This window comes from Phyllostomus discolor, chromosome 1, assembly GCF_004126475.2.
Source record: "Phyllostomus discolor isolate MPI-MPIP mPhyDis1 chromosome 1, mPhyDis1.pri.v3, whole genome shotgun sequence".
In the NCBI taxonomy this organism is placed as follows: Eukaryota; Metazoa; Chordata; class Mammalia; order Chiroptera; family Phyllostomidae; genus Phyllostomus; species Phyllostomus discolor.
The window spans coordinates 109350712-109376844 of record NC_040903.2 but is presented as its reverse complement, the minus strand read 5'-3'; the positions used below and the strand labels follow the sequence as shown (position 1 = coordinate 109376844).

At 38.1% G+C, this 26133-nt stretch overlaps 1 protein-coding gene across 4 annotated transcripts in view; it reads right to left on the bottom strand.

Annotated features, from left to right (window-relative positions):
• The window catches only part of EPC1 (enhancer of polycomb homolog 1), a 113839-nt gene that overhangs the window by 62404 nt on the left and 25302 nt on the right, over nt 1–26133 (bottom strand). Inside the window, exon 1 of one of the 4 annotated variants that reach the window (XM_036027532.1) lies at nt 24740–25795. The exons of 1 other annotated variant lie outside the window; for it this stretch is intronic. In XM_036027532.1, the coding sequence (XP_035883425.1) occupies nt 24740–24892 (153 nt within the window). In that variant the 5' untranslated portion in view covers nt 24893–25795. Of the gene's footprint in view, nt 1–24739; nt 25796–26133 lie in introns of those variants that run through there. 2 more of the 4 variants (XM_028507786.2, XM_028507787.2) reach the window with 2 other exon arrangements.

Genomic DNA, 26133 nt, shown 5'->3' with positions numbered 1-26133 from the left:
GAACAAGCTCAATAATTAGATATTTTAGAAAGGCATTCATCTTGGATAAAATATAATCTACTTGGAAGAAATGACTTTATGAAGCCCCTTTTAGCTCTGGGTACTAAATCTTTAAGTTTCACTTAGGCTTTATTACAATACCTATCAATTCATTTTTCCAGAATTAAAATAATAATAATAGCCAACACATACTGAGCACTTATCACCTGCCAGGCCTGAGCTTCACAAATCTTATTTAAAGCTTACAACAATACTATTACACACACGTAGAAAAAGTGTTGGCAATTATCATCCATATGCCACAGATCAGTAAACTTGCCTAGGTTCATTCATAGTTGGATTTAAACCCTGCTGTGAGTATGAACTCTTAACTTTGGTATAATAACTCTCAAAAAGATTTAGATACCCCACAGAATGCTCCTTAGTTGTAAGGAAAAACTAGTAACAATACAGTGGAGAAACTGGGCCACCATTTGGGTGATAAAATTAACATTAATGAGGAACAGATAGATACATATGCCTCCAGATGTGATGACTTGAGAATACAACATCCCTTCTGTAATATTCTAGCTAGGAATGCAAAACCTGAATCTAACTGAGAAAACTTCAGACAAATCCCAAATGGTATCATTCTATTTTAAAAACAAATCAAAGGGTCTATAACCTCAAGAAATGTCTACATCATAAAAGATTAAAACCCCACTGAAATATTTAGGGTTATGACATGGGCAACTTATTCTCAAATTGTTTGGAAAAATATGTGTGGGGGAATGGAATAAAGTGTGTGAAAAAAAACACAGTGATGCCAATGAGACAAAATGTTAACAGTAGGTGTATATGGGTGTACTACTCTCTTTCTTGCAATTTTTTCTGAAAGCTAAGAGCAAAAGGAAACTCTGTAGAAACTCTTAAGAAAAAGTAGACTCTGTAAGCAGAGATGCAAGTACTTCTTCCAAAATTACTGCCAGATAACTGTACAATCTTCGTAAGTCAGTTACAGTTTCCGGCTCTTAATTTCTCGATCTAAACTAGATGGTCTCAGACTACTGTCTTCTGAACAGCAGTTCTAGGGATACCAGTAGGTGTTAGGTAAGTTCTGTGATAAAATAATTTTGGGAAATGCAAAGACAGAAATAAACAATGTTGAACAGTTTTTTAATAGAAGAATCCTCAGATTTTAAAATAGTCAAAATGCACCATGACTTCCCCCCAAAATATGGAAGTCAATCTTTTCTTATACTTTGACAATTATTAGTGTGATTTATCTAATATTAAAAAAGCTTACAGTTTATGTGGTAAGATTTGTTCCTGTTTTTTCTCCCCTTTCCCCACCTCCACCCACTCTCCTCCCTCAATCTCCATATAATTGTCCATATCCATGGGTCATGCATAAATGTTCTTTGGTTAATCCCTTCACCATCTTTCATCCATTCCCAAACCGTTCCAGCAGCTGTCAGTCTGTTCCATGTATCTACGCTTCTGTTTCTATTTTGTTCGTTCATTTATTGTGTTCATTAGATTCTGCATACATGGTGAGATCATGTGATTTGTCTTTCACCAACTGAAATATTTCACTTAGCAAAATATTCTCCAGGTCCATCCATGCTGTTACAAAAGGTAAGAGTTCCTTTTTATCCCAGCACTGTGTGTTATTTCACTGTGTATATGTACCACACTTCTTTATCCACTCATCTACTAATGGTCACTTAGGCTGTTTCTAGATCTTGGCTATTGTAAATAGTGTGCTACGAACAAGGAGTGCATACATTTTTTGTATTGGTGTTTCAGGGTTCTTATGATACAGTCCCAGAAGTGGAATCACTGGGTCAAAAGGGAGTTATGTTTTTAATTTTTTGAGGATACTCCGTATTGTTTTCCACAGTGGTTGCACCAGACTGCATTTCCACCAACAGTGCACTAGGGTTCCCTTTTCTCTATGTCCTCACCAACATTTGTTGTTGATTTATCGATGGTAGCCATTCTGAGAGGTGTGAGGTAGTATCTCATGGTAGTTTGAATCTGCATTTCTCTATAGAGTAGTGATGCTGAGCACTTTTTAATATGCGTATGGGCCATCTGTATGTCCTCTTGGAGAAGAGTCTATTCAGGGCCTTTGCCCATTTTTTAATTGGCTTATTTGTCTTCCTGGTGTTGAGATATATTAGTTCTTTGTAGATTTTGGAGATTAAACCATTATCACATGTATCATTGGCAAAACGTTCTCCCATACAATGGATTCCTTTTTCATCTTGATGATGGTTTCTATAGCTGTGCAGAAGCTTTTAAACTTGATGTAGTCCCATTTATTTTCTCCTTTGTTTCCACTGCCCTAGAAGATCTATCAGCAGTAATATTACTATGTGAGATAACTGACTGCCTATGTTTACCTCTAGGATTTTTATGGTATCACGACTCATATTTAAGTCTTTTTTAACCATTTTGAGTTTATTCTGGTATATGGTCTAAGTTGGTTGTCTAGTTTCATTTTTTGCATGTACCAGTCCAGTTCTCCCAACACCATTTATTGAAGAGACTGTCTTTACTCCATTGTATTGCTTGTGTCCCCCTTTGTCAAATATTGATTGACCATAGAGACATGAATTTATTTCTGGGCTCTCTATTCTGTTCCATTGATCTATGTTTCTATTCCTATGGCAGTACCAGACTGTTTTGATTCCAGTGGCTTTGTAGTATAGTTTGATATCATGAATTATGATTCCTCAAAACTTACTTTCTAATACTGAGCACAAATTAAAAACCTTAAGCTCAGAAGAGATAAAACATGGCCTACTGAAGTTATATCTCTTAGTCGTCTTTAATTCTGTTCATCAAATTATTTCTGTCTTCAGACACATAGTACAATTGTACTTTTCTGGCCCTGCTGTGGCTGGCTGCTGGCACAAGGTAACTATTTCTGGCCAATGAGCTGTGAGTCAAAGCGTCTCATGTTATTTCTGAACCAGGGTATTTCTGAACTGCTGGTAAATTATGTGAAATCCTTTAAAGCACTTCTTCCACCTGTCACCATCTTGGAGATGCTGATTGCTGCATCAGACTGGTTGGTTCCCCAGCTGACCCATGAAAAAATATCACATCAACGAGAAATAAGCTTTTGAGGTTGTTATTACATCATAACCTAGTTTATCCCAAGGGACATAAATTGATCACAGAAGTAAGGTAGTGCTATTATACAAAGACTAAAATACGAGGTCTGTCCAAAAAGTATGCAGCCAGGCACTATGAAAAAGAGATGATTCTTGAAGAAGATGTGAGAAATACTGAACATCTGAATAGTGACGCCTCAGTCCCCTTGAAAGTAGGCACCTTGGGACCTCATAGAGTTCTCCCAATCACCATCAGCTGCCCTATTGTATTTTCCTGAATCTCACCCACAGTCTGAAATCTCTTCCCTTTCAAAGGTGATTTTAGTTTTGAGAGAAGCCAGAAGTCACATGGCGCCAATCTGGGCTGTAGCGGGGCTGAGTCACCTGGGTGATTTGGTGTTTCACCAAAAAACTGCCTGAGACATGAAGCATGAGCAGCCACATTGTCGTGATGAAGCTGCCAAATCACCTGCCATTTTCGTCGTATTGCGTCTCTCAACCGATTAAGAACACTGAGGTAGTACTCATTAATTTTTTGGTCTGGAAGGGCATACTCATGATGGACACTTCCCAATCAGGAAACACACTTAACATAATCTTGATCTTGCTGTGACTTTGCCCTGTCTTGTTCAGTTGTGGAGAACCAGGCAACTTCCATTAGGGGGACTGGGTCTTTGTCTCCAGATCATAGCCGTAGACCCACGATTCATCTCTGGTTATAATCTTCTTGAGGAAATCTGGTTCATTGGTAGCGGTTTGAAGCAAGTCATTAGCAACTATAGCACAGTGTTCCTTCTGCTCTGGTAGCACAAGTCATGGAACGAATTTTGCCACAACACATTTCATGCCAAGATCCTGCATCAAAATATTGGACACAATAGTTTTTGAAATTCTTGTATCAGCTTCTTGTTCTCATACTGTCAGTCACTGATCTTTGTTGGTTGTAGCCCATACACGTTCAACGTTCTTAGGTGTTCTGCTTGTTGCAAGCCTTCTAGAACATGGATCACTTTCAACAGATTCTCCACCATCTCTGAAGCATTTGTGCCACACTTTTATTTGCACTGTACTCATTGCATCACCCCCAAAAGTGTTCTGAATCATCTAAATAGTTTCTGTGGAGGAATGTTCAAGCTAAATGCAAAATTTGATGCAGATTTGTTGTTCTACTTGGTCAGTCATTTTGAATGCAATGCCCATATAGTACACATGCTCACTCAACAATGTCTACTGCCCCCACTAACTAGAACCAGTGAAGTTACCACTGTTCATGCATGTGCATTCCAGTCTAATCTCCTTGGCTGCCATTACAGTGATGTGGTACAAACTGTTCTTGTTATATTAACAATGGCTGAACCCTTTCCAATCAGACTACATATATGCCATTAGTTTGGGGGCCAAGAAGCAAGGAAGCTTCTAAGAGGCTGGAAGGTTGGCAATTCATATTAGGCAGCATAAAATATTGGTAAAAACCAGTTATGATGACTTAAAAAGCAGATAATGTATTTAACAAACCTGAAGCTTTAGAAGAGTTTAAAAAAACTGAACATTAAAATGGTATGTTAGTTGCTCAAGAAAGAAACAAATTTTAAAAACTGACTAGTTTGTAAGCAGGGAAGAGTCCAAAAATTTGGAGACTTGCAATGTTTGAAGAATGCTTCTCAAACCAAGCCGTAAGTTAAAAAACCAGGATGGCCTTTGACTAACAAAGGAAGAGAAATCAACCTTGAGGGTAAGGTTCAAATAAAGGGTATGGCTATGATAATTACAACATTGAAATGGATTAGAATCTTAGAGCAGAGACCCAGTTATAACTCCCAGTTGAACCAAACGCTCAGAGGAAACAGACTGACAAGGACACTAAAGGTGCAGCTCTTCCAGCAAGTTAGCATTTATGAGACAGACAGATGTCTAGTAAAGAACTGTGAGTACAGGCTACTGGCATGCTGAACAAAATGGAAACACATTAGAAGCCCACAAAGTTGTGCTGCCAACAAACACATTATCAAGAGCCTAATTAAAATCTGACTGATATAAAAGTACACTTTGATTTCTAACCTTCTACAGACAGGAGCAGAATATAGAGCCCCTAAACCTAAAGGGCATTAATTTCTAATATCTACATAAGATGAGGCTAAGGAAGATGAAGGAAAAAGGACAACCACCTAGCTGTCAATGCCTAGAGCCACAACAAACAGTAGATGGAGGAGCCCCTCCAAGGACAGTAGACTTAGTACCTAATAAGGATATTCCCCACATCCAGAGGAAAGGGACCCTTAGAAAGTCAGCCTGGTGAGATTTTTGAGTTGTTTTGGATTAGGGACTGCTGTGTTTCCCTCAATCTTCTGTTATCTGAAGGGAAGTGCTTATTGTGATTGTCATGTCCCTGTTATTCCAATGTGTATTGGATATGTGTGGAGGGGAGCAGCGCAGAGACAGTATTTTCATTCACAGATCATCTCCAGACCAAGAGGAAACACATCCAAACCAGATATAGAGAACTGTATATCACCTGGAAATCCTAATACTTCAAAAGCTTGATGCTATTTACCTGGGATTTTCAGGCTGGAGTCACTGGAAAGGTGTAGGACTCTCGTCTGTGAGAAGGAGCGTGATCCATATCTTTGGCTGACCATTACTGATCTGTCATTACTGTTGTTTGCCAAATATTTTTGTTCTTTGCCTTCTGGGTCATATGGGACAATTAGACCTCCTAGTTCTTTTGTGGTTAGGTGGACCTGTATGACTTTTTTTAGCTATTGACTTATGAGCTGAAGTGACATGTAATTTCTGAACAGATAATCTGAATAAATGATACAAGATATGAGATACTGCAGACTCTTTCCTCTATTACAGTGTCTATCAGTGTTTAGGATGGAGGCTGCTCCATCATCTGGATCCTGGAAAGAGGTCATGTACATCAGAACCCCCAAATTAACCCAATGCACAATGCAATGTTATGAATTATCTGTTATAAAGCCAGTATGATTTTAGGATTGTGTGCTTACAGCACAACCTTGCCTATCCTGTCTAGTAACTGGAGAGAAATCCTTAATGTCACTAAACACCTGAGTCAGAGATAAGCTTATAGATCAGAAGTTTCTTTTACAAATGATGAAAGTAGGATCTAGCAGTTAAGTGACTTATCTAACTACACAGAAACAACATGGTAGAAGAATGTGCTGGAACAATCATTGTCCTACTAAATTATAGTGGGAGTTTCCTGAAATCTTTAAACACAGCTCTGGATTGTAATTTAAACTAAACTACATTAAACTAACATGAGTTAATTAATAATAGACAAATCTAGTCTTCATTCAACAAGTAATGGAAGCATTAAGCTCTGAAGCTAAAGGGACTTGGTGCTTAGAGTCATATGGTAAAGATGAATCAAATAACCACATAAATGAAAGTAACTGCTAAGAACAAGTGATTATTATGACACCATGTGATAGACCTACCCTAATGGGAGACAGATACCTTGAGCTGAGTTCTAAAGGATCAGTGAGAAATAATGAAGTCAACCCATAGGGGAATATTTTAGGAATGGGAATCAACAAGAATGATCCTGTGGTTTGAGAAAACTGGAAGGCATTAGAGGAAACAAAAGGAGGCAGGGGCCAGATTACACAATAAGGCCTAGTATATAAGCCACTTTGATAACATAACACCACTATGCTACATATTTATATCACAAGGGTTACCTCTTGCCAGGCTTCAGAAATACTTTCAGGAACTACACATATATTAGGAATAGTGGTCATTTTGTTTCATGACACTTCATATAGTAAACATTAGATTGTATCCCATTATTTCCCAACTTATAAGGCAGGCTACCTAGTGAAAATTTTCCAGATCTGAATCTTAGAAATCGCAGATGTTTTTAATCCAAATTAAAGATATATTCTAGGAAGGACTTAAGATATCTGAGCCCAGAAATAGAGGAACATTATAGTTATTTAATTGGTTTCTTAGTAATACAGAGTATTAAGATATCCATGGAAAATAATTTCGTTATAAACAAAAATTTAAAATTTCATATGAAAAATTCAATCCCAAAAACATAAATACCAGGAAAAAATGTTAATTCTATCACAAGCATTTCTTTTTTCTGCCCCATCTTCAGAAATTTTTTTTTCCATCACTGTAAGAGTCAGGAGAAATTTCTGAAGTGTATTCTAGAAAACCACAACATAAAAGTCCAGACAACAACAACAACAACAAAAAATACCCCTGGCCAGGTGGCTCAGTTGATTGGGGCATTATCCTCTGTATCAAAAGGTTGTGTTTTTGATCCCTGGTCAGGGTGCATACAAGAGGCAACTGATCAATATTTCCCTCACATCAACGCCTGTCTCTCTCCAAATCAATAAACATTATCTTTGGGTGAGGATTAAAAAAAAGATAAAATAGAATTCAACAGATATTTTTAAATAGTATATTGAAAACTCAATACAAAGGAATCAAGGAATATATTTTTATGGAGTTGATTTTATGATATTTCCTAGTATACAGAAAAAATTGTTTGTAAAAATTGGAATTGCACTTTAAAGAAAAATTTAACAAGGGGGAAAAATTCATATAAATTCTCACATATAGTGTCAAGATGTCACTTATAGTAGATTAAAAGGAAACTCCAGCCCCTGGCTGGTGTAGTTCAGTGGGTTGAGTGCAGGCCTGTGAACTAAAAGGTTGCTGGTTTGATTTCCAATGAGGGCACATGCCTGGGTTTTGGGCCAGGTCCCCAGTAGGGGGGTGTGTGAGAGGCAACCACACACTGATGTTTCTCTCCCTCTCTTTCTCCTTCCCTTCCCGTTGCTCTAAAAATAAATAAATAAATGAAGTCTTTTAAAAAATTAAAAAAGGAAATTCAAAGAAGGTAATAATAAGGTAATTGCAACCAAAATCTCAATTTTCATAACACTTTCAGATCAGAAAGAAGGAATTTCAATATATGAACTTTTAGAGCAAAATAACTGATTTTGATTTTACTTGTATTTACTTTAAACATGGAAAAAAAAATGACTCTTCTGAAACTGAATGTTAGCTGTTGACTTACACAGAGTTATTAAACTCCAAGTGATAGCACAAACTCCCCAAAGTAAAACTGGGTATTTCTAATTTTTACAATAGAGACAAGACTGTCCTAGATTATGGTTTATCATATTACTGTTGGAGGAAAAAAACTTGTCTGTGGACCTCATGATATTTACCATTATGCTTTGTAAATTTACAAATATTTGTTAAATTAATCTACATGAGTACTTATAGCACAGTGTTTCACAAACATAATTTTGGAAATGCCAAGATATTTTCTGTGGTTTCAAAAATTAGCTTAATTATTAGAACATGTCCATCCCAATCATACAAAAACCATAGCTTAAATCCTACTTTATTAGCCTCACTCCAAAAGCTCAAAGGCAATTAAAATAGACTACCTGATCACCATTTTTGAACCCAAATAATCAGAAAGTACCTACATTTTTCCAGAAATAAACATTGGTGCCAGAACAATTTTAAGTTACAACACTGTTTTTGTTTTCAAAGGGCTTGCAGTGTAGTAAAGAAAATAGTATCATCATATAAATGAATTTGTTTTCTAAAAGTATAGGCGCTGTCATAGGACTTAGTAATAAGGGCAAGTAAAGAAAGGCTTCATAAAAGTTGACAGCAAAAAGTGTGCTGAGTGAACAGAAGGAAAGACATTTGGGGTGGAGAGAGTGGTTTAAGCAAAGGCACAGGTGAGGAGCTAAGAGAATATTAAGTACAATAGTTCAGTTTACTGAGAAGAGGACTTTGGTTGACTCTAAGATGGTCCTTCCCTCTGGTTAATCACACCATTCAGCATTCCCCTCCGACACTGTTGTATTGGGCTGAGTGACTAATAGCACATGGCAAGTGATGGTATGTGACTTGCAAGAATAAGTTATAAAAGACTGAAGCTTTTTTTCCTCTTACTAACTTGTACACATCCTTTCTTTTGTCTCATTTGTTCTGGGAAAGCCAGATGTCAAGTTGTAAGGACACAGAGACCTGTGTGTGAGTGAGCCTGGAAGCAGATTCTTCAGTACAGATGTCTTTAATCCTGAACAGTATTCTGCAGACACTGAACCACAACCACCCAGTAAAGCCAGTTGCACATTCCCGATCCTTAGAAAATCCAGGACTGTTGTTTTATGCTGCTAAGTTCAGGATAAGTAGTTATGTAGCAATACATAACAGATTAGTTGGTATTGAGAGTTCTCCCCGTATAACAAAAACCTAAATTGTTGGGATAGGTTTGGAACTAGACCATGGCCCATGAGGACAGTATTAGTGAAGAGGCTGTTAATAAAAGCCTCATGGTATTTTACAAGGCTGTAGGTGAGGGCAGAAAATTTAGTAACACTGTAACCTTTAGTTATGTGAAAAGTAGAAAATTTACTTAATAAACTGGGTGATTTAGCTAAGGTGATTTTCAACCAGAGTTCAAAGTGCTGCTTTATTTTTCTGCAAAAATGGTAAAAATGAGAAGAAATAAACTAAACTGTTAAAGAGGAGTCAGGATTTGATTTTGGAAACTTATAGTCTCTATAGATTGCAACCAACACTAACATTCAGCAATGGATTCTGAGCCAAGATCGAGTCTATGTTATTGACCCTTCCCCCAAAAAGTCTAAAAACCTAAGCTGAGAGTGACTAAAATCTTCTGTTTAAGACCTCAGAAATATCAGAGGTGTGCCTCAGACAAAAGGCCTGCTAAAGAGAACTATATGCTTTAAAGCTTCTCTCAAACAATACTGTATTTTAGGAAGCTTAAGGGTATTGTCTCTCAGCAAAAGCTCAAGATAGTAAAAGGCTTATTTCAAAAAGATGTATGGGTGTGGTTTTCAACTAATGGAACGGACACCAATGAAATTCATAGAAGACTCAGTTATTATTTTTTTAACAATTATATATTCAGAAACATTGAACTGAAAAAGACAAGAGATGATACAAAATACTGGGTTGGCCAAAAAGTTCCTGTGGTTTTTTTTCTGTAAGATAAAAGACACATTTTTTTTCCACCAATAACTTTAATGATTTGGATATTTTGAGTATGTCAGCTATCTCCCGCCTGGCATACTGCTGGTTGTTCTCAATCAATGTCTCGATTTGATAGCTATCAACTTCAACTGGTCTACCTGACCATGGATCACTGTCCAGTGACAAATCTCCAGCACCAAACTTCCCAAACCATTTTTGACATGTTCAATCAATCACACTACCTTCTCCATACACTGCACAAATCTTTTTTTTTTTCATTTCAGTTGCATTATCTTTCTTGAAATAATAAAGTACAATATACCTAAAATGTGTATTTTCTTTCATCTTCAACATCAAAATGGCTACATAAAAATTCACCAATTTTGATTTCTTTTTAAAATGCACACTGATATGATAGCTGTCACAATACAGTCTAACAAAATTGTTTCCAATGAAGTTAAAGACAACTAAGTGCTACTAGAGACATCTTACAGAAAACAACAAATGACCTTTTTGGCCAACCCAACCAAAAGAGGCCTTCAGAGTCCAAAATTTGGCAGGAAGGTATAGCTAAGAAAACTCAATAGCAAACAAACATGTTCTACCTTCTGTGCAAATGGTAGGGTGACTAGAGGGTAAAACCAAATATACAAAGGGCAAAGCTGAGAACCTTGAGTGAATTATCCCTCGGAATTGATGCTAAAGCAAGGAAGTACCATCATCTGCCTGACTGGATTTCAGAAATGCTCTTTACCAGGGACCCCCTGTCCCCACCTCTGCCTTCCTTTGAATAGGAATGTTTTATAGCAGTCATCCTAAGCCTGACCCAATGCTGTATACTGGGTATGTGAGGTAGGTATGGGAAGATAGCTTTCTTTAGGTTTTTAGGTTAGAAGAAATTTGTACTTGGAAATCTGTACCTATAGCACTACATCTGAGAAGCCTCACTGTACCTGAATCCAATTTGGGTAAGATTTTGGACTGTGAGCTGGTACTGTAATGGGATGATACATTGGGAGTCCTGAAAACATTCTGCATGTGAAGAATGTGGTAGCTAGCCTCTAATGATCCCCATCTCTGGGCATTCACTGCCTGTATAGTTCCCTCCTCTATTTTCACCAGGGTTAGTTTGTATAACCAATAGCATATGACAGAAGTGAAGATATGTAACTTCCGAAATTAGGACTTTTATGTGATTTCTGCCCTGAGTACTCTCTCACTTGTTCTCTTGCTTTTTTATTACTTCCTTGGGGTAAAGCCTGCTATTATGTTGTGATGACAGTGATATAGCAATGAAGAAGGTTATGAACAGTGGCCTCTAATCAGCAAGGAACTGAGGTTGCTAACAACTACGTGAGTGAGCTCAGAAGTGAAATGCTCGACTCTGAAGCCTTTTAGAAGACTGCAGCCCTTAGCACCTTGTGAAAGACTCTTAGTCACTATCACCCAGATAAGTTGCCCCCAGATTGTAGCTCTCAGAAACTATGTAACATAATGGAAGTGTCTTTTGTTTTATGCTGAGAAGTTTGGACTAATTAATTTGTTACAAAGCAATAAATAGCTAGTATAGGGCGTAAGGAAGGTTAAGGCAAAGCCCGGATATGGAGGCCAAGGTCATTAAACCCCAGTAAGGAGATCTGCAATTCATTCTATCTCTCTCTCACACACACACACACACCCACAAAAAAAAAAAAAAAAAAAAACTATTTAAAGATTTTTAGATAACAAAATAACAACCAGACTCACACATTTAAAAGAGCCTCCAGATAACTCTGAGGGGGCTGGAAATGTGAAAACCAGAGAGACCAGTTAAAAAGAATTTGCAAACCTTTCAGAATAAAAAGGGTATCCTAATCTTTTTTTAAAAGTTCTCACCTGAGGACATTCTTTTTTCATTGCTTTTAGAGAGACAGAGAGGAAGGGAGAGAGAAGAAAAACAGAAAAAATGACTGACTGCCTCCCATATGTACCTGTACCAGGGATCAATGCCCAGATCAGGATATTATGCATCCAAACCAGGGGTCACGTGCAACTGTGCCCAGACAGGGATCTAATCCAAAACCTAGGTATGTGCTCTGACCAGGAATTGAACCAGCAGCCTTTTCATTGTGGGAGACACTCCAACCGCACCGCACCAGCTAGGGCATAACAGGAATTCTTAGGCGCAAATGCTTAATAGATTTACATGTAGGGTAACCTTAAGAACTAAAAATCAATGAAATGTAAACAACCTCTTAAAATGTGTAGAGAATTTTTTTTGCATGTGACAAATTCTTCAAAATACATTTTATACGCCTTAGGTAGCCATTGAGAAAGCAAGCATATGTTTAAGTTGAGAAAACAATCCATTTCTGTAGACATTCTTCTCTCCTTAATACCATGCTTTTTGACACCTTGCTTAATATCTCATATTCTATCACAAATACAACTAGGTATGTTTAAAAATCAGCATCCACTCACTATCGAAGCACTCCCGAATAAAAACCATTTGGTATGAAGAAAATTTGTTGAAAAATTTAAACTTAAAAGGCAAATTTCTATCCTTCTAGAACTAAATATGAAACTTACTATTAAGTTAAAAAGATTTCAGCATTTACTATATGGCAAGGTACCATGTTATATACTTTACACAAGATCTCATTTAATCATTACACCACACTTAAAAGGGACTTGAGGTAGGTAGTACAATCAGAATTTAACTCAATAGTTCATGGAGTTGTTTTAAACACTATCAGACCTAATGCTCCCTTCTTTTCAAATCCTTCACTATTCTACTTACACACATTTTTCAAACAACCAATCCAAAAACTTGACTGCAAAACAAAACAAGTATAAGTAATTTTTGTAAATCCTCACCTGAAGACATGATTTCAGAGAGAAGGGAAGGGTGGGAGAGAGAGAGGAGAGAACCATTAATGTGAGAAACACTTGATCGGTTGCCTCTCACATGCGCCCCAACTGGGAATCAAACCCCTGACCTTTTGGGTTTACGGGACAACACTCCAACCAACTGAGCCACGTGGGCCAGGGCAAAAAGAAAGTAATTTTTAATAAAATAGATATTCCAACATGTAAATGCTTGGGATAGGTACTCAGAAGACAAAAGAATGTAATAGATCAAAACCCAGACTTTATGCAGGCTTTTACTATGATTGAGACCAATATCACAAATGGTGTTGATTGATGGAGTTACTTCCAAAGTGGTAACATCTCCTGCAAGTACTGAACAACAAAAAAAGTTCAACATTCCCTTATTTTATCTTTTGTTGCAGTCCTGGAAATTCTTGCATATCAAAATTGTACAAAAAACCCTTTATATGTTAAATGGAATTAAGTCCTAGTCTCGTAATTTATAAGTGGAAATTTCACCTGCTGGTATATTTTATGGGATAGTTGAAAGTCATGTGAGTGATTCTTTATTTTGCAGGACCATCCTTTGCATGGTGTAACTTACTGTTCCTGGCCCAACAGTGCCTCTCTCAAATTACGACAATCAAAAACATCCCTACAGTCTTCCAGAAGTCCTGAGAGTGAAAAGAATCCCCACTGAGAACCACTGCAGAGAAACAAGGAGAATTTGCAGGCATCCCACGGTGCAACCCTAAAGGTCTTGAAATAAGTATGCTGTATAAAGATCCTTCATTGTAAAGATATTTATACAACTGTGGAGCAGAAGTGATACATACTCACTGGAGTTTATCGAGCCACCAATTTCTACCTAGTGGGGTTATCTGTCCGTCAGATGCCATCTCCAGCTGCAGGAGTGGTCCTGTACCAATCAGAATATCTAGTAAAACAGTATTCTAACTGTCTGTGCATCTGAGGTTGGCTGAATAAATCCCACCATTCCTCATATCCTTTATCAACCAAGTTGAAGACTTAACAGCATCACCCTGATTCTTATCACCATTCTCATCTCAATCTGACCCAATTTTCTCCCTTTTTCCACTTTCCCCAATTCTTTCATTCTGTTGTCTTAGAATAAAGATGTATCAATACAGTCCTCTTTATAGTCTCAACTTCTTCCAATGCTCTCATCTTCTTGTCCTAACTGAAGACTGGCGGTCTCTTCTAAAAACAGTGCTCTCTATAGCCATTTCAAGCAGAAGCTGTTGATTTCCCCATGCCTTACATACTAACAATTGGGATAAGTGTTCATTCTCCCCTTACTTCCCATGGCTAGTTCTTTCAAAATCATAGTCAGTCTCTCTCCCCAAAGCTGTCATATACTTTCTTTCTTAGTCACAGAACTCTTTTCAACTACTACTACATTTCTGGCATTCTTAATGACAATTATCTACATCTAATACCACAACCTTTTCACCCACCCTAATCTTTTTTGTATCTCAGCCACCACTCCTGTGGTTACACTCTAGATTTTGCTTTCCCTCTGAAATCTAAATTCAAGCCTTACTCTTTAACCATCAACCCCCTCCTGGCTGTCTAGTTTCACCTATTCCCACACTCTCACTCCAACAAATCTATTCCACAGAACTTTCTGTTCCAATGAGTCCTACCATTTCCCCACCATTTGTCAGCTCCTGATGTCTTTTTTCCCTGCTGAGCCAATTTAGCTCCTATGGTCTGTCATGAGTAATCCACCTCAGATACTTTGAATCTCCTCAGTACTCTCTTCATTCTTCATACTTGTTGGGCAAACCCTAGAAAAACACTAGTACATACACATACATTGTGCTTGAACTCAGTTCAATGTTTACATTCAATTGCCCAAGTGAACTAATTGGTTTCACTTTAAATGACCACAAACAGCCCTCAACTAATTCACCTATGCTTCTATTTTTCTCTGGTAAGTTAGCTTCCCTACACATACCTTTGTCTCTCCTGAGGTATTCATACTTCTCACTCTGAGGTGATGTCTATATGTCATACTTAATGAACAAAATACAATAAAATCATGCTCCCACTGCCAACTTTACCAACTGATCTACATCTTTCCTCACTTATCTGCTTTCCTTACTTTAAAAAAGGAGAAAGTATTTGTGCTCTAATTTGTCACTGACTCCTCCAAAAACCTGATCCAGGAAAAAGACAGAAAATAGTTTTTAGGAGCAAAGTGCTTGAGTAGGAGAAGGAGGAATAGGGTATTTTATCCTTTTTAATTATTTCATTCTAGCCATTATACTTGTTTTAGTAACTCTTGTTTTTATTTATAATAGCTATTTTAACCATTTTTATCTACTAATTCTATTAACTAGGTTATCTCTTTTTATTAATTTTTTCTTTAGTCATCCATTATATTTTCCATTATAGTTTCTTGCATGCCTGTAAATTTTTTTTTCGTTGGGTCCCAAACATTTTTGGACTTTATTCTGGGACACTGTTAAATTACTTGAAATTAATTTGATGCTTTTGAGCCTAGATGTTAATCTTTGTTAGCAGAGTGCAGAACTTGCACTTCGCAGGGGTGTCCAACCTGCCCGTAGGCCAGATGCAGCTCAGGATGGCTATGAAAGTGGCCCCACACAAAATTGTAAATGTACTTAAAATGTTATGAGATTTTTTTGTGATTATGTGTTGCAATATATTTAATGTATAGCCCAAGACAACTCTTCTTCTTCCAGTGTAGCCCAGAGACACCAAAAGGTTGGACACCCCTGGCTAGAGCTAATTTAGCTCCACTATTAAGGAAATAACCCTTTTCAGGACTCTTAATCAGATGCCCCTTGAATTAGAACAAGACTTTCCACTCTAGCTATGAAAACATAACATATTGCCAGCTCTTTGTGAACTCCCAGAACTGTTCTTCCTACTTCTTTCCAGTTGCCTTTCCCTCAGCCTTGGGGAGCCCCGAAGATCAGTTTTCAGCCAAAGACTTAAAGCACAGGTGGCAAACACAAGGCCCTCCAGCTGAATCAGGCCCTCCACCTTGTTTTATCCAGCCCAACGGCAGCACTGACCTCTCCCATAACTGTTAAGTAGTTACATTTATAGCCCTAACATTACATTTGGTCTTTTGAAGGCAATCAAGAGGCTGATGTGGCCCTGGTGAAAGATGAAAATGAGTTTTGACAGCCCCTACTTAAGGGAACCTCTCTGTGTACCTCCAGTGCCCTGCTCTTAAGCTACTTCAGCATCCCAGAACTCTGCATTCTGTCTCTTCAACTGAAAAAAGCTATCAGGCTCTATTTGAGATCTTCTTTGCCTGGAAACTCTCTATAAAGTGACTAGGGCATTGAGGGCTCAACTTTGCTTCCCTCCCCCTACTTTCCCTTGTGTCTGCTGACATTTCGTAAATAATTTTAATAAGAAATCATTTGTTGGTTCTAAGCTCCCACCTTATTTTTTTTTCCTGTTCCTTTTCATAGCAGAACTATTCCAAAGAATTGTCCTACTTGCTGTGACCCCTTCATTATTTCTTCTATTCCAATTGGGTTTTTCTTCCCACCACTTGAACAAAATAGTCCAATGGCAAACATTTAATCAAATTAAGCAGTTATTTTCCCCTTATCTTCTCAGCGGACATAATTAATTATCCTTCCTCCTTGGAACACATTTAACCTCATTTTTTTCCTACTCTCTAACAGCTCCTACTCTACCTGAGCCCCAGGGTGCAGCTTTAAAAATTATTTATACACCACTTTCAAATTTATGGCACCAGCCCATGATTTCCAGATTATACACTTCTAGAGCAAACTGCTCTAATGTACTACATTCTTGCATATTCCAACTGAATATGGACAAGTAACCAGCACTTTTAAACTGAACAAGTCCATCCTTTCTATACCTTCCTTCTAATTTTCCCTTTCTCGGTAAGTGGCCCAATCATCTATCCAGCTGCTCAAGGTAAAAATCAGGGGTTGATCCTTATTCTTTCTCCCCATCTAGTACACTCACATCACTCAGCAAGTTCTGTTGGTTCTACCTTCAAAATGTACGTCAAATCCATCCGTTTCTCTTTATCTCCACCCTAATTAAAGCCATCAACTCCCCCTCTTGCCCAATATGACTCATTCTCCACGTGGTAGGGGGAATAATCTTTACAAAACATAATTCAGATCATGTCACCCTTTTGCCTGAAACTCTCTAGTGGCTTACTTCATTTAAAAAACAATCAAAACTCCCTGTAGTAGCCTACAGATATAGACCCCCTAACTTCTGCTGAGTCCTCATCTCATACTACTCAATCCTTTTTTTCACTTTTCTCTAGTCATATTGGCTTTCTCTTCCGACTGCAGGCTCTCTGCATCTTGAAGTATCTCTGCCTGGAATATTCTTCATCCAGGTCTTCACAGGGTTGGCTCATTCCCACCATTCAAATTGAAAACTATATATCCTCCTTCCACCTGAAATTCTGTATTATCTTGCTCCATTGCCACATAAGAGTTGTGTTATTATTTTTTACTTTTATTAATTTGCTTTTTGATTTTTGCCTGTGTTTTCCCATTGAAATTTGGTCACACAATTAAACAAACACCAAACACTGATTATGTGCCAGACACTATTTCAGGTGCTGAAAACACATTGGTGAATGAAACAGACAAAATTCCTGCCCTCATCAAGCCTCCATTCTAAAATGTAAGATCTATGAAAAAATGAGCCATTTATTCACTGTTATATCTACAGGACCTTTAACAGTCCTTGGCTCATAGGAAATATGCATCAAATATTTGCTACACAAGTGAATAAAAATGGATCTGTTTATATTTTGTCTTTGCAAAGATATATCACCTCAAATATCCCCACTTAGCTTTTAAAATAATGATCAAATTCTTTCTTTAGACTTCACAACGGCCATATTTATATTGTTTTCTCTTCACACATCATGGGTAAATCTGCAAACATCCCTAAAATTCTGGCTCTAATTTCAAATTTTCATAACACAAAAATCATTCTGTGACTACTGCACCTATTTGTATTCACTACACCTTTAGAACTACAGCCTTCCTAGACTAAATGGAAACCACTTACTCATGCATCCATATTACTTTACTTTCATGTACCTTATGTTTATATAATATGCAAATGAACTCACGAACTAAAGATTTAATAATTATAATTATGAACACATAAAATACATTTGAAAAAAAACTGAAATATACAGGTAACACAATATACTCATTACAACAGAAAACTATCATAGTTCCACTTCATTTTGCAGTCAAGAAAACCTGGGTGAATGGGAACATGTATATGCAGTTTTGGAAAATGGATGAGGTCCTAGGTCTAATAACTTCCAGTTTAATGCTTTTCCCAATTAATAATTACCTAAATTTAAAGACACAGTTTTTTACAACTATATCATACAACTCTGTAAAGACAGAGAACTCATTTAACATATTAGACAATCCCAAATACAAAGGATTGTATAAAAATGCAAGTAGTTTTTGAGCATCAACAAAGAGCAGGGGCATTCTAAACATTCTATTAGTATTTAGTAATACTGAAATTCATCAGTATAACACATTTACATATATTACTATATACTAAAGTTCATTAGTAAGGGTAACTGACTTGTCTCAAGGCCACAAGAAGTCAAAGTACATTTTCTCAGAGGATATATATAACTGGTACTTGTGCTCCCAAAATTATTAAAAAATGAAGCCCCAAATAACTTATCCCAACATATAAAACCACCAGAACCTCTTATTAAGTCATTCAGAGGACATTTAAACTTCAGGTTATCTTTGTCCTTGAATTCACTGTAAGGTCACACCCTATTTCTTTAACTGTACTTGCTCTACTGAAGAAAATTAAACCAAAATAATCTGCTTTAATAATCTGTTGCAGCCTTGGCTGGTATGGCTCAGTGGACTCAGTGCCAGCCTGTGAACCAAAGGGTTGCTGGTTCGATTCTCAGTCAGGGAACATGTCTGGGTTGTGGGCGAGGTTCCCTGGTGTAGGGCATGTGAGAGGCAACCTCATGTTGATGTTCCTCTTCCTTTTTCTCCATCCCTTCCCCCCTGTCTAAAATAAAATCTGTTGCAAAATTCAGCAAACTATGTCACTGTGCATATTTGAAGCTGAACCATACTTATTAAAGATAACCTAAGAACAAATAATAGAGGAAGGGCTTGTAAAGAACTGATTGTATCTGCATTCATCAAAGCTCCAACTCCAGACAATGGATTATATTAGGTTTACTGACTACAACATCTTTTTGTTTTTCATATACCTACTATAGTGGGGCTGGTAGATGAAATTCACTTCTTTGAACTAAAGGTACAAAGCTGGGTATGTTTAATATTGTTATAACTTAAAATCATTCCTATAATCACAGACCTTAGATTAATAAACTTAATCAAGAAAGATCTGACACAATTTATAAATGTGCTGAAGACAACACAGCTTTTCTCTACCAAGTTGCTTAAGATATTTGAATCACCTATTTCTTATTGATTTCCCCATAAACATCTTATTCTTAAACTTATTCTTGTATAGTTTATATTCTTATATAAACTTAGTCTTATAGAAACATTACTATATTAATGTAAGTCACATTTTAAAGGTTCAAAAGTTTAAGATATAGTATACCTAGTTCTGTCTATTTCATACTTTCATACTACTTCTGCACTTACAATTCATTTTATTCCCTAATTAAATAAAAATGAAAAATTCTTATTCCCTTGGGTTGGCTTTTTTAAAGAAGTAAAATCAGCCTTAGCTGGGGGGCTTAGGGGACCTTGTTGGTTAGAATGTCTTCCCATACACCAAAAAGGTTGTGGGTTCAATTCCTGGTCAGAGCAAGGCAACTGATGGATGTTTCTCTCTCTCTCTAAAATCAGTAAGCATATCTTTGGGTGAGAATTAAAAAAAATCTTTAAAAAAAGTAAAATTACACAATGTAACATCATTTCATGGCATTACTGCTCCTTTTAAATGCTACCCTCTAATTTACAATTACCGTTTTAACCAATTACCGATAATAAGTCCCCTTAACTTTTCAGAAAAATTGTATCATATAGTCAGAATTCACACCTTCACATATACAAACTACTCCTGCCACTATGTAGGTTCATGCATACACATATGTCTTCCATCTGTTTCTTTGCCATTACTACTACTACATACCATGGATGTAATAGAATGCAAAAAGATAAAACTGAAAATGAGTCCACTGTAAAGTAGTAAGAGTGGTTGGTTTAATATTTAATTGTAGCAATAAATTAATGAGCTTGTAATTATAGGTATTATTCCTTGTTTACAAAATGTAAGCTACCCTACATTTAGATGGCACTTTTAATTAAGTCCTATTGTTAACAGAGAAAAGGTAGTTCAGCACAAATTCCATTAGGGATCACAAAGCACCCACAAACACTGTTAGATACATAAGCCTGTTAATTTTCATTGTTGTTTTATAAGAATATGAAGTCTTAGTACAAATGGTACTAAACCAAAACTTTAAATTACAAATAGTAAACTGAATCAGTTAATATTAACACTTTAGGCACTCAAGTAGTAGTTATTGAGGGATTCCTTTTGTAGTGAAGTCTTCAGTCTCTTCCTGAGCCTTTAATTTTTTAAATTATCTTCTCCTATTAACTCAATGTAGTAACTGCCATTCTGATAAAACCAAAATAACTCCATTTGAAACTTCAAAGATAGCAGATCTTTAAGCTTTCTACCACACCTTGAGAAATTGATGACGAGTATGAATTTTCTCCCTAGAAAAATACGCCACCATAGAATTTTATATGTACATCATGGTAATCCATTATCTCCCAGAATCATTTTCATGCAACCTCAAAACCCCAACTTAGAAATTCCTATTCAAAAATATCTTGGGCAGGGTAAAAAGATGAAACTGGACTTTATCATTGGTTCTCAATTACCTGTGATTTTATCTGGATTAAAAAAGTCTTGGTTTACAAAGTTTTAGAAGAAAAAGATTCATTTCTTTCAAAAGTGAGAAATCAAAAATTTAAACTTATTTAATTTTAAACTTTTTATTAAAAAACTATTTCTATCATTTTAAAAATGTAGTGCTTAACCATTTTTCTTGTATCAGCCCAATATTTCAATTTCCCATATTTCCAATTTCCCCAATTTAAGAAAAAAACACCCATCTGTTTTGTAAGTGGTCCTTAACTTGGGCGTAATGATTATATACTGAGCCAGTAATGAAGGATATAGTTTTAATAGGAGAGAAGAGGCTGGTGTTATGAGACTATTCCATCTGGTTAGAATCCTACTAAAACTACGTCGGATTGTTATGGCTAGACTTTAAGTCTCAAAGGAGGCTGTGTAGGGTAATATCAGTGTCACATCATCATTCAGATCTTATTTACATCACATATGCTACCGAACCCAGCCTAAGTAAGGACAAGAAAGGTTAATTCTCTGCACCTTATAATAAATGAAGCCCCACAGCCTATCCATCCCAATGGGAGATGTTAAAGCACTACAGGAACGAGGTAGCTGCAATTTCTTAAATATCACTTTAAAACCAAAGTTTACAGAATGGCATTCGTAAAGTGAGAAGTATCCATAAAAGAGAATTATAACTAAACATAAAGCTCCAATTTTAATTTTAAAAAGTCAATAGTAATGATATTTTAGAAAGCTACCCTTTCCATTAAAGGTAAAACTGGCACTGAACTTACTATTTTAACATAACTTGAAAGATCTTAAAGATTATAATCTATAAAAAATTAAAATATTATATATGTCTCCTCGAATGCTTAAATTTCTGTCCTTTTTACCCCTAATGGGACTCATTTATCTCATATTTAAAGCTGATAGTCTACTAATTTCCTATGACTTGAAAATTAGTTCTGTAACTCTTTAAGTCTAAACCTTCAAGGGTTACTTTTTGATTTAGCAAGTTACAACATATTACATTATACCAATTCAGACATTTAATCCCTGGCATCTATGACCTCAAGCAAGTCCCTCACTTTATTATAATTTTAAATTGCTTTCAGCCCCGCAATAATCAAAAAATTACTAAATCCTAAAGTTGACAAAAATTAATTTGAGGGGCAAAGAGGGGACTTCTACATAATGCCTAATTAAGTCAGTTGTTCCACTTGTATTATAAAAATCGGTTAAATGGGAGTACATTATAAGTGTTATTTTCCTAGGGTTAAGATGTAGAATTTGTCAAGTCTACCATAGAAGCAAAATATGGTAACAATTACCAGGTATAGCTCACTCGACAATTTGCAAATACATTTTCATCATGAAATGCTTTAATGAGGAGGTGCACACAAAACTGTCCTCATCTAAATTTGCTCCATCTTTCAGTATTAACATAGGATTTTACGTTTTCTAAACTAGACACTCAATTCAGGGCCTGGGTCACTCCAGCCTTAAAGACACAATGACTAAATGTCAATCAAAGGCAAAAGTTTATTTCAATCCTTTCTAAGTATATCATACTTCAGCAAATTATCAAAGTTTTGTTTTTTAAGGTTAACTCTGAAGATTCAGTTACCTTGATTTATACTTAGTGTATTTTCATAATTGTGTAACACACTATTGCCAATATTGTGATTTATACAGCCACTACTACCTGCATGAACCACAGGACTGTAAAGCAGCTGTTTGCATTCTTGTATTAACTTCAGTATCTATTCCTGAGGTCTGTGTTTCACTGATCAGTTTTGGCTGGATATGAAGTGCAACAAATTCTAAACAGATGACAGAAAAACGGTGTGAAGGGAAAAGAAATCCCTCATTGTCCTTCAAAAACAAGGATGCCATGTGTTACAAACTTAGGATATCCACTGAAACTATGTCAAAATTATGTCAGTGAACAAAAATTATCTGTAAAATTTAACAGGCATATTGACACTTCAGTTGGCTAAACTCAGATTTCAGGCTGTATGTGGCTCTTGGGACTGCCCAAGACTTAACTAAAGCACCACTTTACTACATTTCTAAAGTGAACTGTAATGCTATCTTGCTTGTATCAAGGCTCTCCCCTTCCTTGGCCATAAAACAAAAACTACAAATTAATTTCCAAGACAATGAACACCAAGACCCCAAATTTAAAATATTATCTGTAAAACTTATAAACAGAAACAAAAATAAAACCAAAAGACAAGATTCTGCAGTCATAAGTACTTTAATTTTTATAAACAAATCACTTATTTAAAGATAAACAAATGGCACCATTCTACGGCTAAAGTTGATACAAGAAAAATAAGAGGTTCTGTCTCCTGTGCTGCAAGTCAGTACTATAGACAATCTCCAGTACTACATATACTTATTTTAGCTTATCTCTATTTTAAGGCACTAGCTTCAAAATTAACATTTGACTGTCACAACTATTTTACTTTTAAAAGGTAAACAACCCAAACAGTTTAAACAGCTTTATTTTCAAAATCCACATTACAGAGCATAATTTCTACATTTAAAATTCTTACAGTACCAAATAGAGGTATAACAGTACAATTTTCCACAAATTTGCAGGACACAAATCCAGCGACTCCTCGACTTCCTTGAACTGTCAATACACTGCACCTGTTTAAATGGCTGTACCTGAAAACCAAGGTATGCAATTCCTTAGGATTAGAAGTCATCAAGTTAGACTGTCAAGGATCTGGGGGAAATGAGAGGAAGATTCTATTATCCTTATGTCTCAACCCGACTTCCATGACAAGGTAAAGCCAGAGCTATGATAAAATGTCTATTAGCTGTACACATTTAAAATACTGAAACCCACCCAAATTAGGCATCTCGATGTTAAGATTCCTTTAGTTCAGTTATGTATATGAAAAGGACCGTCTTTCAAAACTTAGTTTTAACATCTTGAGGTGGATGTTTTCTCCCTCCACCCCCGTGTTTAGAAACTAGAAGGCAGGCGAACCTAAATTTTATTAAAATAACAAAACAAAAGCCCTAATAATTACAGGCTTTAGAAGAGCCACATACTCCTAAATAAATAAGTAAAATAAATAAATCTGCGACATATTCTCAAGTACTAAAGAAAAACTGAGGGACGGTAGTTTAATTACCCTCCGACTAACTAGAACTGTTGAGTAATGAAGGCAGAAAGTAAGTCCCATCTGCTATGCAAGTCAAGTCGTCCGGGCAAATACGCAGTCCTCTCAACACTTCGTTGCAGGGAGAGGGATAAAGCCTCAGAGACTGGCCATCAACACCGGAGACCCCAGGCGGCTCCACGTGGGCCCACGGAGCCCCACAAGCTTTCCAGGCCACCAGGAAGTGAGACGACCGACAGTGAACAGAACCTGAACTCCAGGACGCCAGTGGCGCGCGAAGATCAAGGTGGCCCTAGAGCGCCACCAAGCGGTCCGCAGGGTGGCCTGCAGGCGGGTCCTCCCCGGCACCAGGCGCGCCGCACCCCCACAGCCACCCAGCCCGTTCCCCTCTCCGGATGCACAAGGCCCAACCCGACAACTGAGACCACAAAATGGCTGCCGGCAGCTTCGTCACGTGACCCCTTTGTGCCTTTCGGGCTCCCGAATTCCATGGGACCCGGGTACAAGTGGCGGGGGTCGACGGGTGGCCTCAGAGAAGGCCCCGCCAGGCCGCGGCGGCTCGGGGTCTAGGCCAGGGAGGCGGGGTAAAGGCCGGGCCGGGGACTTAGAGTCGGCGGCAGAGAGAAGATGGCGGCCATTTTGTGTGGGTTTGGTGCTCCGCCGCCGCCGGCAGCAGAGAGAGCAGGGCCTGGCAGTGGGTCGGACAGGGGAGTTAACACGTACCGACTCCTCTTCCTTCTCCATTCCGGTGGGCATCTGCGGCACGGCCCGGTTTATCGAAGCGTATTCATGCAGGTCGGGCAAATCCTCACAGCGGAAAACCGGCAGCGGCTTCGAGGCGTCTAGCGCCCGCGCCCGAAACGACAGTTTACTCATCTCAGGCGCAGCAGATACCTCTCCGCTCTGGGGAAACGGCCCCGGCCAGCGGGATCATGGAGAACCGGGGGTTCGGTCCCCACTCGCCTACCGCTGCCGGGGACTTGAGGGGCGGAGCGCAAGCCCGCCGTCCGGGCCCTCACAGCAGCCGGGAGGGTGGGAGGCTGTGCCGCTCCGCTCCTCTCTCGCTCGCTCTCTTCAATACGCCATGGCCAACATGGCGGACATTAAAACTCCACTGTGCGCTCTTCAGCCAACCCCAGCCATTCCCCACACTGCATCGCGCAGCGGCGCGGGCACGCGGAGGGGGGGGCGCGGGCTCGAGCTGGCGCCGACAAGGAGCGCGCGTCCCGCCAACCCCGGCGCCCGCCGGCCGCGTGGGCCGCGCTTGGCTGCTTGTGGCTCACGCCTTGGGCCCGGAGCGCGACCAGACTGGACGGGTCTACTGGGCACTCGGACGACGGGGCCTTAAGTCCCAGGTCGTCGCTCGCTTTCCGAACACTCTCCCTTATTCACTCTCGCTCCCTCCCAACGCCGTTGGCGCACTGGTGACGGTGCTGGACAGCTTTCTGCACCCGCAAAGCTTTTTGAAGAGCCGCGGCGGTAGAAGTGCTGGGCGGAACCACTACCCGGGGTCGCCCCTCTCGGGCACCTGCCCTCCCGCCCGGCCGGCGCGAGGAGCGGCGCTCCCGGGTACAGACGGTGGGTGAGGCATCATATTCGCCAGGCTTTACGTCTTCAAAACAGAAAATGCAAACGAAATTAGGGGCAAAATACTACTCATGTGAACTTTTGCCAGCAGTTATTTTTATGTCTAATGAAACTCTGGATTACAGGCTTCGTATCACATTGGTCAGCCAAATATAAACGGATGTCACCCTACTCTGATCCAAAGTAAGTTTTTTTTTTAATTCTGCATTTTATCAACCCATATTTACTTTTATTATAATTGAAGCAAAGGGAGTAATAATTATTCGGCACTGTAACTTTCAGGAAAAAAATTAAAGCAAGACCTACTTCAAAATTTTAGAGCCAGTTCTTTATAGGTAGCTCATGATTTTCTGTTTGTACGGAAAGAAAATGCTACTTCACAGAGTTATGGGTTTACAGTTATTTATCATTTGTTCAGAGAAAAACTATAAAATTGAATCATGAAGACCTGTACTACTATGAATTCAAAAAAAGGAAAAACTATTATTAGAAGAGATATGGATGGATGTCATAGATTGTTAACTCTTGAT